Below are 12,731 nucleotides of genomic sequence, written 5' to 3' on the forward strand. Positions count from 1 at the left end.
TCTTTAATGAAGAACATAAATATTGGCCACACTATCTATGCACATGCTATCACCATGCCTTTTTTGTTCTCTGTTCATATATCTAAGTCCTCTTCTTTCTTTAAGGTCAATCTCAAATCTCATCTGAAATGTACATTTATTGATAGATTCAACCCATAATGAACTGTCCCTTCATTGTCCTCCTTAGGCTCTGATTATTTATAAAAACTCATTTTTGAACTTAGAAACTGTCCAATATGATATATTAGTTATTTCACCAGCATATGTTATATCCTCAACACAATTATACGCTTTTGTGGGGCTGGGATCATACATTCTGTAATTTTTCTCAGTACTTACACTTACTTTGATAAAAAGCGCATTCATTCATCTAAACATCATTTATTGGGTGTTAATTAAATATCTCAACTCAGTAAATATTGTTTCAATGAATGCATGCATGAATGAGAGAGTATGCAATAGGTAGCCTAATGTACCGCCCAATGTGAGAAAACCAAAAACATAAACACAAAAGCAAGCCAAAAAGTGGACCAGGACTTTCTGTAAAATATCCTGCTTTTTGTTGGATGATGCCATGAAAATCAAGATGCTCCTGAATGGTCTTAATAGCTGACCAAGAATAGTAAACAATTGAAATTCTCTCAGGCTTCTTCAACCCTGTCACTGGACACATTTATACCTCTCCGGAATGGTATTAAAAGAAGAGATTAATAAAGCTTTTATAGATGAGTTGATAAATCTCTAAATATTTAAGTCTTCCTTGCCTGCTAGGTTTTCTCTATTTTGGGTTTCCAAAAGATTTCAATAAACCACAGGATAATTAAAAATTAGACATTATCTTTCTTACCTTGACGTTTTTTGATGGTAAACACCTTTTTATTGTCTCCATAGTGCTGCTCAGTTTCCACCAGTACAGTACTTAAGTGAATTTTGCTCTGGATGGTGGGATATGTAAGATGTAAACGAATTGTTTGTATATGTTTTAGAATTCTTCAAAAGGGCCTGGCCATGGAAATGCATTGAATATTACTTAAATAACTAAGATAACTTCCTCAGAATTATTATTCTGTTCTGGTTAGGATACTATCTGCTCTGGTTTGTTAAAATTTCGCTTTAGAGTGGTTTTAATTTTGTTTCTGATAGGGTCCTAGGATTTATTGCCACACCCATCCTGCTTCTGTTTTTCTTTGAATTACTCTCCTTGCAGTTTCTGATTCATACAGGGCCTTATAGGTTAGTGACAACCTGGCCATCACAACGCTGGGAAGGACAGGCCTACTTTTCAGAGGTGTTGATGTTTTCTGTACCTGAAGGTTTTCAAGAGATATCAATCTTCCTCACCACCTCCCTTGGCCCTCTTAATGGACTAAGCAGTTCCTCGTGAAATTTCTGTAGGATATCTGTACCAACTTCTCAGTATTGTTCCATCCTGAGTCTAAATTCCTGGCCTCAAGGTAATGTTAGATTTCTAGCTCCAGCCCCTATTTACATAAGGCCTATACTAAGGAACGGAACCCACAGACATCAGTCCAATCTTCTTTCTCTGGATTTAATTTCTCTGTTACTTTCTGAAACATGCAGGTGTTTCTTTCTTTTAATCTCTGCTATGTGCTTTTAACTTTTTCAAAATTGACCCAGAATTTACGTGTGTCTCCAGTAAGAGTACATTAAATTGAGCTTAGTCTGCTATTCTACTGGCATATTTGAGATCCAGATAATTTGCTACTTAACTGGATTCAATGACCTGTATATTTCAAGCATCTAAAACTCACCATGTTCCAACTTTCCCTCCTTATAGTTAGTAATTTTCTTGGGAATCTGGATGACATTAAATGGAATAAAGTTAGCGAGTGGCCTAGGAATGCCTGAAAGTTTGTTTGTCAGAGTGGCCAGGGAAAGTTAAGCAAGGAAGAAAAGCAAATGAAAAACAGAATCCCATTATTATGGCTGAGTTTACTCCCAGGATTCCATGCAGAGCCCTCTGTAGAGCTGGGTTGGGTTATAACTTATGCCAGAGCTCTACGTGGGGCTGACACCATTTCATGCCAAGCTCTCAGTTCTGGGCTCACATCATCTCTGGTCCACTCTGTGGAGTGGAAACTTTGGAGGAATGGCCAATGTGTTCCGCAGCGTAGGAAGAGGGAACTTGTGAATGTGACTTTCTAAATTGTGGAGGAACTAACCACTGTAAATGTGCCTTGAACTATGTTGTTTAATTTGACCAGTCAGATCAATGACTTTCCCCTTGAATGAAATGCTGCTACGTATATGAGCAGAAAAACAAAACTGGTATAAGGAATAGATAGCTAGTGGGAAGCAGCCGCATAGCACAGGGAGATGCGCTCGGTGCTTTGTGACCACCTAGAGGGGTGGGATAGGGAGGGTGGGAGGGAGGGAGATGCAAGAGGGAGGAGATATGGGGACATATGTATAACTGACTTACTTTGTTATAAAGCAGAAACTAACACACCATTGTAAAGCAAATATACTCCAATAAAGATGTTAAAAAAAAAACTGGTATAAGGAGATGGAGAGACTGGGAGTCTTATTTTCCCACCAATTAACTTTGCCTCTGACCATGACCTTCCCTTTGAGTCTCCTAGGCCTTGGGGATGATCGCAGCCCCTTGGGTTGGGTGACGGCAACCCCATCTTCACTAGAACCTCTATAGTTAACTTTGATTTTTCCCACTCCGTCTATCCATCCCATGTGTGCAGTCAGACATTTGATCTTGGACTTTTACTGACAAAATGTGCTTGAATATAACCATTTCTTTTCACTCCCACTGCTACTGCTCTTGTCACTGCCTTAACTAGGGCTTTATCGTTAAGTTCTTTATATAAATATATAAATATCTATATATAAATATAATATACAAATAAATAAAATATATTAATTCTGAAGATTTTAAAGTCTTTTCTTGATAAAGACTTTTCCTGATAAAGATACACAATATCTTATATAAATATTTTTGTATTATTTGTTCTTTTCTTAGAATTTTAGTCATATGATTCTATCTCTTGGTTTGTCTAGAACTTTTTGATTGAATGCTGGCTATTTTATTTGGCTTTTTTTGTTTTTCTCAGCGGAAACGTTGTTTTGCTTCAAAATATTTTATTCTACCTGGAAGTAGCAAATCTTCAAATTACAATTTTTTAAATGCTTTCAAATATCAATACTATAGGTGTCACAAAATCCACGAAAATGACATTTAAAAATTAACTACTGCCAGATGTGTCTCTATAAAACTTTTCCCCCACTTTTTTAGCTATATATTCTTTAACTGCCTCCTCATACGACAGTTTATATATTTTCGAAATCAAATTTTAAGAAATAAACTTTGTAGTTTTTAGACATAGATTTCTTGTAACATGGTTGATTACAATTTGCTTCTAGTTATTAATAGTTTAGAAAAGCTTATTTCAGCTTCACAATTTATTATTGATAATGTCACATTAATTTTCATTGTTAACTTTGAGAAAACCTCTTTGAGAAAATCTATGGATTACTTCCTCATAAGTATTTACTATTATAAATGCATTACTGATTTCAGTACTGCTATAGGCTTGTGCATTACAGGAATTCTGATAAAATACTCATTCACACCATTCCATTACACACATTGTTAATGGAGTATATTCTTTTATTTATTTATTTATTTATTTTTGGCTGTGTTGGGTCTTCGTTGCTGTGCGCAGGCTTTCTCTACTTGCACGGAGTGGGGGCTACTCTTTGTTGCGGTGCACAGGCTTCTCATTGCGGTGGCTTCTCTTGTTGCAGAGCACAGGCGCTAGACACGCAGGATTCAGTAGTTGTGGCTCGCAGGCTCAGTAGTTGCGGCTCACGGGCTCTAGAGCGCAGGCAGTGTAGTTGTGGCACCACGGCTTAGTTGCTCCGTGGCATGTGGGATCTTCCCAGACCAGGGCTCGAACCCTTGTCCCCTGCATTGGCTTAACCACTGCACCATCAGGGAAGCCTCTGGAGTATATTCTTGACAGAAGAAAATTTCCGTTTTGACTAAGCATTGATGAAAACTGAATCTTTGACTTATCTTTCACATGCCTGATGATTGAAGTAATTTTCCACAGAATAGCTTCTGGTTTTGTACTTTTCAGTTGTTTTTTTTTTTTTCTTCAAACGCACATGCTTTGAGAGCTGTGAAGTGCAAGACATGGCTATATTGTAAGGTGGTTTTTGTCCTTATGCTTCTGTGTCTCGTGCTAGTTAAGTCAGTAGAGTAGTCAGTATGAGTACTGGAAGTTATTCCTGTAATGGGATAGTATATAGTCAATTACATATGATGGTGTCTGAAAATCACATAATAGTCTCACTTAAAACATCTCCTTAGGGCTTCCCTGGTGGCGCAGTGGTTGAGAGTCCACCTGCCGATGCAGGGGACACGGGTTTGTTTCCCGGTCCGGGAAGATCCCACATGCCGCGGAGCGGCTAGGCCCGTGAGCCATGGCCGCTGAGCCTGTGCGTCCAGAGCCTGTGCTCCACAACGGGAGAGGCCACAACAGTGAGAGGTCCGCGTACCACAGAACAAAAGAAAATCTCCTTAGCCAGATTTCAAAAAAGCCTGTGGCCATTCCAATATGATCCAACATAGCGGAATATGATAGAAGGAAAATTGGCAAAGAAAGAGACGCTGGTCTTACCTGATGGAAGTGAAAATATCTCACTTTTGACAATTTTGCAAAAACCTATAATTACGTGAATTAATTTCTAGGGTTCTTCATAGGACCTAAAAAGGAACCCATAGAGTTGTGGAACAACAATAGAAGCTGCTGTGATGAGAAGCCGGGGCACCGCAACAAAAAGTAGCCCCTGCTCGCCGCAACTGGAGAAAGTCTGAACGCAGCATTGGAGACCCAAAGCAGCCAAAATAAAAATAAATAAATAAAAATAAATAAATTTATTTTTAAAAAAGTAATACTCAGGTTTGAGGCATGAGAAGTATGATGAGGAAAAATTAGCTAATCCTTTCAGAACTTTTAAAATATCAAACTCAGTCTCTAAGATTTTAGCATTATATACAACATCGGTTACTTATTAGTGGTTTGGGAAGGCCAATTTAAAATTTTCTGATCTTACTGTATTGAAATTCACGGCCCTAATGTTTTCCACATTGACTATATGAATGATGAAGTAAAGTCAATCATGTATTTCCTTTCCAACTGGGCAGAAAACAAAATTTTGAAAAGTGTTTGGACTACTGACTTTTGATTTCTTCTAAGGCAAGTGTATAGGTAATTTTTATTCCCTGATTAGGAGAAAAATGGTGGAAGAGGGCAGGGTTAAGAATTAAGATTTCAAGAGCGTGAGAGGTAGATGGCCAACTAGAGTTCCTAAGGTTTGGTGCATGTAACTGTTGCCGCCGCTTAAGCCTGTCAAAGCAGTGGTACGGCTGCTGCCCTCGTATTTGCTACCTCTAGAAACATTCTTGCCAGTAGTGGCGGCAGCGGGACTCAATTACCACCTTTTATCACTCTCTGCAGAAGCTCCAGATGGCGTCTTCCGTGGGCAACGTGGCCGACAGCACAGAAGCAACGAAACGTATGCTTTCCTTCCAAGGGTTAGCTGAGTTGGCACATCGAGAATATCAATCAGGTGATTTTGAGGCAGCTGAGAGACACTGCATGCAGCTGTGGAGACAAGAGCCAGACAATACTGGAGTACTTTTATTACTTTCATCTCTACACTTCCAGTGTCGAAGGCTGGACAGATCTGCCCACTTTAGTACTCTGGCAATTAAACAGAACCCTCTTCTGGCAGAAGCCTATTCGAATTTGGGGAATGTGTACAAGGAAAGAGAGCAGTTGCAGGAAGCAATTGAGCATTACTGGCGTGCATTGCATCTCAAACCAGATTTCATCGATGGTTATATTAACCTGGCAGCCGCTTTGGTAGCAGCAGGCGACATGGAAGGGGCAGTACAAGCTTACGTCTCTGCTCTTCAGTGCAATCCTGATTTGTACTGTGTTCGCAGTGACCTGGGGAACCTGCTCAAGGCCCTGGGTCGCTTGGAAGGAGCCAAGGCATGTTATTTGAAAGCAATGGAGACGCAACCGAACTTTGCAGTAGCTTGGAGTAATCGTGGCTGTGTTTTCAATGCACAAGGGGAGATTTGGCTTGCAATTCATCACTTTGAAAAGGCTGTCACCCTTGACCCCAATTTTCTGGATGCTTGTATCAATTTAGGAAATGTCTTGAAAGAGGCACGGATTTTTGACAGAGCTGTGGCAGCTTACCTTTGTGCCCTAAGCTTGAGCCCAAATCATGCAGTGGTACATGCCAACCTGGCTTGTGTATACTATGAGCAAGGCCTGATAGATCTGGCAATAGACACCTACAGGCGAGCTATTGAATTGCAACCACATTTCCCTGATGCTTACTGCAACCTAGCCAACGCTCTGGAAGAGAAGGGCAGTGTTGCCGAAGCAGAAGATTGTTATAATACAGCTCTGCGGCTGTGTCCCACCCATGCAGACTCTCTGAATAACCTAGCCAATATCAAAGGAGACCAGGGGAACATTGAAGAGGCAGTTCGCTTGTATTGTAAAGCATTAGAAGTCTTCCCAGAGTTTGCTGTTGCCCATTCAAATTTAGCAAGTGTATTGCAGCAGCAGGGAAAACTGCAGGAAGCTCTGATGCATTATAAGGAGGCTGTTCGAATCAGTCCTACCTTTGCTGATGCCTACTGTAACATGGGAAACACTCTAAAGGAGATGCAGGATGTTCAGGGAGCCTTGCAGTGTTATACTCGTGCCATTCAGATTAACCCTGCACTTGCGGATGCCCACAGCAATCTGGCTTCCATTCACAAGTATTCAGGGAATATTCCAGAAGCAATTGCTTCTTATCGCACTGCTCTGAAGCTTGAACCTGATTTTCCTGACGCTTATTGTGATTTGGCTCATTGCCTGCAGATTGTCTGTGATTGGACAGACTATGATGAGCGAATGAAGAAGTTGGTCAGCATTGTGGCTGACCAGCTGGAGAAGAATAGGTTGCCTTCTGTGCAGCCTCATCATAGTATGCTCTATCCTCTTTCTCATGGCTTCAGGAAGGCTATTGCTGAGAGCCACGGGAACCTCTGCTTGGATGAGATCGGTGTCCTTCATAAACCACCGTACGAACATCCAAAAGACTTGAAGCTCAGTGATGGTCGACTGCGTGTAGGATACGTGAGTTCTGACTTTGGGAATCATCCTACTTCTCATCTTATGCAGTCTATTCCAGGCATGCACAATCCTGATAAATTTGAGGTACTCTGTTATGCCCTGAGCCCAGATGATGGCACAAACTTCCGAGCGAAGGTGATGGCAGAAGCCCATCATTTCATTGATCTTTCTCAGATTCCATGCAATGGGAAAGCAGCTGATCGCATCCATCAAGATGGCATACACATCCTTGTAAATATGAATGGTTATACCAGGGGTGCTCGAAATGAACTCTTTGCTCTCAGGCCAGCTCCTATTCAGGCAATGTGGCTGGGCTACCCTGGGACCAGTGGCGTGCTTTTCATGGATTATATCATCACAGATCAGGAAACTTCACCTGCTGAAGTTGCTGAGCAGTATTCTGAGAAACTGGCTTATATGCCCCATACTTTCTTTATTGGTGATCATGCTAATATGTTCCCTCACCTGAAGAAGAAAGCAGTCATCGATTTTCAGTCCAATGGGCACATTTATGACAATCGGATTGTGCTGAATGGCATCGACCTCAAAGCATTTCTTGATAGTCTCCCAGATGTGCAGATTGTCAAGATGAAATGTCCTGATGGAGGAGACAACGCAGACAGCAGTAATACAGGTCTTGATATGCCTGTCATTCCTATGAATACTATTGCAGAGGCAGTTGTTGAAATGATTAACAGAGGACACATTCAGATAACAATTAACGGATTCAGTCTTAACAATGGACTGGCAACTACCCAGATCAACATTAAGGCTGCCACTGGAGAGGAGGTTCCCCGTACCATTATTGTAACCACACGTTCTCAGTACGGGTTACCGGAAGATGCCATTGTGTACTGTAACTTTAATCAGTTATATAAAATTGACCCATCTACTTTGCAGATGTGGACAAATATTCTGAAGCGTGTTCCCAATAGTGTACTGTGGCTGTTGCGTTTTCCAGCAGTAGGAGAACCTAATATTCAACAGTACGCACAAAATATGGGCCTTCCCCAGAACCGTATCATTTTTTCACCTGTTACTCCTAAAGAGGAACACGTTCGGAGAGGCCAGCTGGCTGATGTCTGCTTGGACACTCCACTCTGTAATGGACACACCACAGGGATGGATGTCCTTTGGTCAGGGACACCCATGGTGACTATGCCAGGAGAGACTCTTGCTTCCCGAGTTGCAGCTTCCCAGCTCACTTGTTTAGGCTGTCGTGAGCTTATTGCTCAAAATAGACAAGAATATGAAGACATAGCTGTGAAACTGGGAACTGATCTAGAATACCTGAAGAAAATTTGTGGCAAAGTCTGGAAGCAGAGAACATCTAGTCCTCTGTTCAACACCAAACAATACACAATGGACCTAGAGCGGCTCTATCTACAGATGTGGGAGCATTACGCAGCTGGCAACAAACCTGATCACATGATTAAGCCTGTTGAAGTCACTGAGTCGGCCTAAATAAGGACTGTGTGCACAGGAGAATTACCCCTGTACCTGAGCCTCAACCTTCTGGGGGAAAGGGAACTACTTTTTCCTTATCTGTACAATACCATGTTGCAGATGGGTGACAGACAATGATAAGAAATAGCACAGCCAGACTTGCTTCCTGCATGATCACGATAGGGAGAGACACAAGAGATGGGAAACTGCTGTTCCACAAGGAGTCTCCATAGAATTTTGCAGCAGCCAGGTGTCTGGAAGGTCTGGAAGGTAAGTCTGGAAGGTCTGATCTCCCTTGGTCTTCCATGGGATGGATGGTTAGTGTGGAAGGGAGATAGAGATTGCCCAGCCGTTTTGTGATTATCATGGATTGATTGAGTCTTCTGGATTAATATTTTTCTTTATATTTGGGGTATTGGAGCTTTTAAAAATGTTTGGTTTCAGGTATTTTTATTCATGTGAAGTGTATATGATTCTCTTGAGATAAGGTTTTAAGCTAAAATATTCCTTGTTTTAGTTTCTGAACTCTACAGATAAATGGGGATTTTGCTGGTGTAGTCTTTTTATAGGTTTTATAAACCACTTGAGCCTATATCAGTCATTTTAGTGTCTGACATAATGTTTGGAACTATCAGTGCTTTGTTGGTTTATAGATGATGGCTTAAATTCTTTTCCTGGTCCGTTTCCTTCTTCCCTTCCCCCCACTTTAAAAATTCTCCTGTAACTTGGCTAACAAAAAACCAAGTCTGATTCAAAACCTCCCAGAGCGTTTCTCTTAAACGCATCATCTGGTGCCAAATGAAGATCCTTAGGAGTGATTATTAATTCTGAAGGGCACAGTTGTGGTACTGTCACTGATGATAATAATAATGGATTTTTGGCCTAGAGTGTTGACCTATTTCACCAGTGTTTTACCGTTGACTGCCCCTCTATGCTGCTTCCAAAAGTGATAGTGTGTGTTAAGATTTTTACTTTCATTTTTAAAGTTTTTTTTTTTTTAGTGAGTCCTGTTCTTCCTTTTTCTTTCAGCAGAAATGAAATCCCAGATAAGTATAAGTATTCAAATATTTGATCAGTAAGTCACAGTTATCTCCAGTACATTAAATAACTTTCATCAAAGAAACATGTTATAGGTAAAAAGCTCTGAAGGACCAGCTATGTATATGATAATTATGTTTCAGACCTTCTAGGGTATTATATATAATAACTTGTCTTCTGGACGTGGTCTTGAAGTCTTTATGGATTCAGCCTCGGTAGTAGCGAACTGCACTGCTACTTGGTTTGGAGTACAAATTAGACTTTAGCCCTCCTGGAGGTTGAGTTTTTGGTATTGAAAACCATAGGAATGAAATTATTGTATTTCAGCAAAGGATCGAGGGCTTGAGGCTTAAAAAAGGCAACATATGTGTGGGAAGCAGTCAGCCTTGAAAGCAGGTAAGGACATGCCAGGCATGCCGCCGCTGCTTGAAGGGACTGTCCCTACTTGTTCCCCTCCTTATTCCATTCCATGGGAGATAAATCACCAGGGCCCAGAGATCAGAAAGAATGTAAAATTTGACAAGCAAAGCTGTCTCCCCTCTGCACGTGCAGGTTATTTTTGATGCTTCTGGGTTTATGGGTTTCCTCCCAGGGAAGTTAACCTTGAGCCGAGACAGTCTGTAGATAATGTAAACCACCATCTGGCAAGCTTCCTTTCTCTAGTCTATTTAATCTGCAACTGTAGCATAATGACTTTGGAATTACTGTTGCTCTATTACCAAAATCTTAAACTAGGATATTTTTGACAAATGCGGTCCTTAGTTAATTTTTAGAGCTACAAACTGTCAGATGGCTCTGAAATAACAATTGTCTGGCTATTCTTCAGGGTGATCACAATATGGTAATGACCTTGAGGTATCACTAAAAAGCAGGAAGGTGTGAGTCTTCCTTTGGTGCCAGAGTGAAATGCGAGTTGGAGTTGGAGTTGGAAAAGAGGCCCACAACCAAGTGTTAGAGAAGGAAATGTGAGGTCATTAGTGAAAAACCAGGTTGAAGTTAAGGTGAAGAGGCATGAGGAAATGGTCAACTGTTACAGTATTACAAAGATCATCAAGAAGCATATCCATGAATGTGGTTTGTATTGCAATAGCTGAATAAGAGACAAATATCCTGGCCTGGCCTTCATGGAGATTATATTTTATTGATTCTGATAATAGATTATTGTTGATAAAGGCCTCCTATAAATTATAACCATGCAAAGGCAGCAAGATAATTTTTTTTTCTTTATGTATGTGTTTCTCATTCCTACTCACTTCTCTCTTAGGGGAAGAGAAAATCACGAAAAACAAAATTGTCAAGTCTCAACTATTCCTTTTCAAAATATTTTTTTTTGCAAATTCCAGTGCAGACAATAGTTTAACTGTTAAGATTTGTAAGGCTCAAAAAGCTAGATTTTTACAAAGTGTAGCCAAATTTTATTCCATACCTAATAGCTTTGGAAAGAATATGTGATGATGCAAAGTTGGAAAAAGGTGGTTTTTCTTCTGTGAATGGCTTCACTGTGTTGGGAGAACAGGCACAGAAGAAATCAAAGTAATTAAACATGGGGTGAGTTTTCCTGATAGGGGACTCTAGTGCTTTAAAATAGACTAGATAATCCTAGGGATAATCTGAGGGTAGAACAGACCAATGCCTCATTTCCAATCTGGTACCCTGGAAGAAAACAGTGTATTTCCTTTGAGGTCTTGAGAGGTTTCTCTTCTGCTTTGTTTTATTTTTGGTTCATTTTGTAATCAACCTTATTAAGGTATCATTTACATACAATAAAATGCAGACATTTTTAGTCAACGGTTCAGTGACTTTTAATTAATGTATACATTTGTATAACTAGCACCCCCATAAAGATAGATAACAATCCTAAAACCCTAGAAAGTTTCCTCCTAGGCTTTTGCAAAAGTATCCCCATCTCCCACCCCAAGGCAACCACGGATCTGTTGTTTATCTTTAGAGATGACTTTTGCCCAGTTTAGAATTTCATGTAAGTTGAATAATACAGTAGGTGCCCTTCTGATCTGGCTTCACTTGCTCAGCATATGGTTTTTGAGATTCATTCATGTTGGGATGTTTTAAACCAGGACTTTAGCCTGGGTGGCTGATGTTGTCTGAAGGCACCTATAGGTACATCTGAGTCTCTGGCATTGTCACTGTCTGTTCTTGGCTCAGTATTTTCAACTTTACTAAGAAGTACAAGGTTGAAGTAAGGAAGATCACTGTCAGTATAATGGAGGTGAAGTGGGTTCTGTTATATAATATTCTCAGCAAAAATTGACCTGCTTGGAATCATTGTGTTGATAATCGACAAGGATACGCTTCCTCCAAAAACCTTGATACTATAAAACTTCTAAAGGACGCTGTCCTAGGACTCTTTTAGTTTTCATTTTTTGGAAACATTTCTGGAAAATTCAAATGCTCGCAACCTGAGAGAAGCAATTATTCACCTGAAGGCTAACTCTGCTAAAGTTGAGTTGTCCGTCCTTTACGTGCTGATAGAAGCCAAATAGTCTTGCAAAACAATGCTCTCTTATTGGATATAAGCATATAGATTGTTTAAGATGGATGTGTATATGCAGTAAAGTGAAAAAACAAAGAATCTTTGAGTTTCCCTTGCTGGTTTTTTTATTTTTTCATTTAAGTTTCCATAGCGTATGCTAATAGCTCAGGGAAACCTCAGGTTAGTTTTAGGTCCACTCTTTACGTAAATGTTGAAGTACTCCATACCCACCTTTTTTCTACCTTCCTTCTTGTCTTCCATCTTTCCTTTCTAACTTCTTATAATCCATTATACTTAATCCTGCATTTGCTGAGGTGGCAATTAGTGTAGGAAAATACTGTGAAATTTTGCTGTTCAGAATGCATGTTGACCAAATTCTATATTGAGAAAAGGTCTGAATTTACCCAGAGCAACCCTTTCTCAGCGTCTTTGAATAAAGGCCATAGAAAGTGGGCTATATATAGTATCCTGACAGGTATGTAGAATTCATAGCAATTGCCCTCAAAGAGCTTAACTAGCGTAGATGCATATGAATGCATTTAATAATTGCTTTATTGGCAGCAGTGCCAACA

At 40.2% G+C, this 12,731-nt stretch overlaps 1 protein-coding gene across 1 annotated transcript; it reads left to right on the top strand.

The window, feature by feature from the left end:
- Window positions 1–5,507: 5,507 nt before the first annotated feature.
- Window positions 5,508–8,874, top strand: LOC309820409 (UDP-N-acetylglucosamine--peptide N-acetylglucosaminyltransferase 110 kDa subunit-like; the record flags this gene model as incomplete). Its single annotated transcript, XM_082651140.1, has 1 exon — window positions 5,508–8,874. One exon carries the CDS (start codon window positions 5,508–5,510, stop codon window positions 8,646–8,648), a length of 3,141 nt encoding a protein of 1,046 aa, XP_082507266.1. The 3' UTR covers window positions 8,649–8,874.
- Window positions 8,875–12,731: the final 3,857 nt, after the last annotated feature.

Source organism: Grampus griseus, assembly GCF_964374135.1.
Source record: "Grampus griseus genome assembly, chromosome: 3".
NCBI lineage: Eukaryota > Metazoa > Chordata > Mammalia > Artiodactyla > Delphinidae > Grampus > Grampus griseus.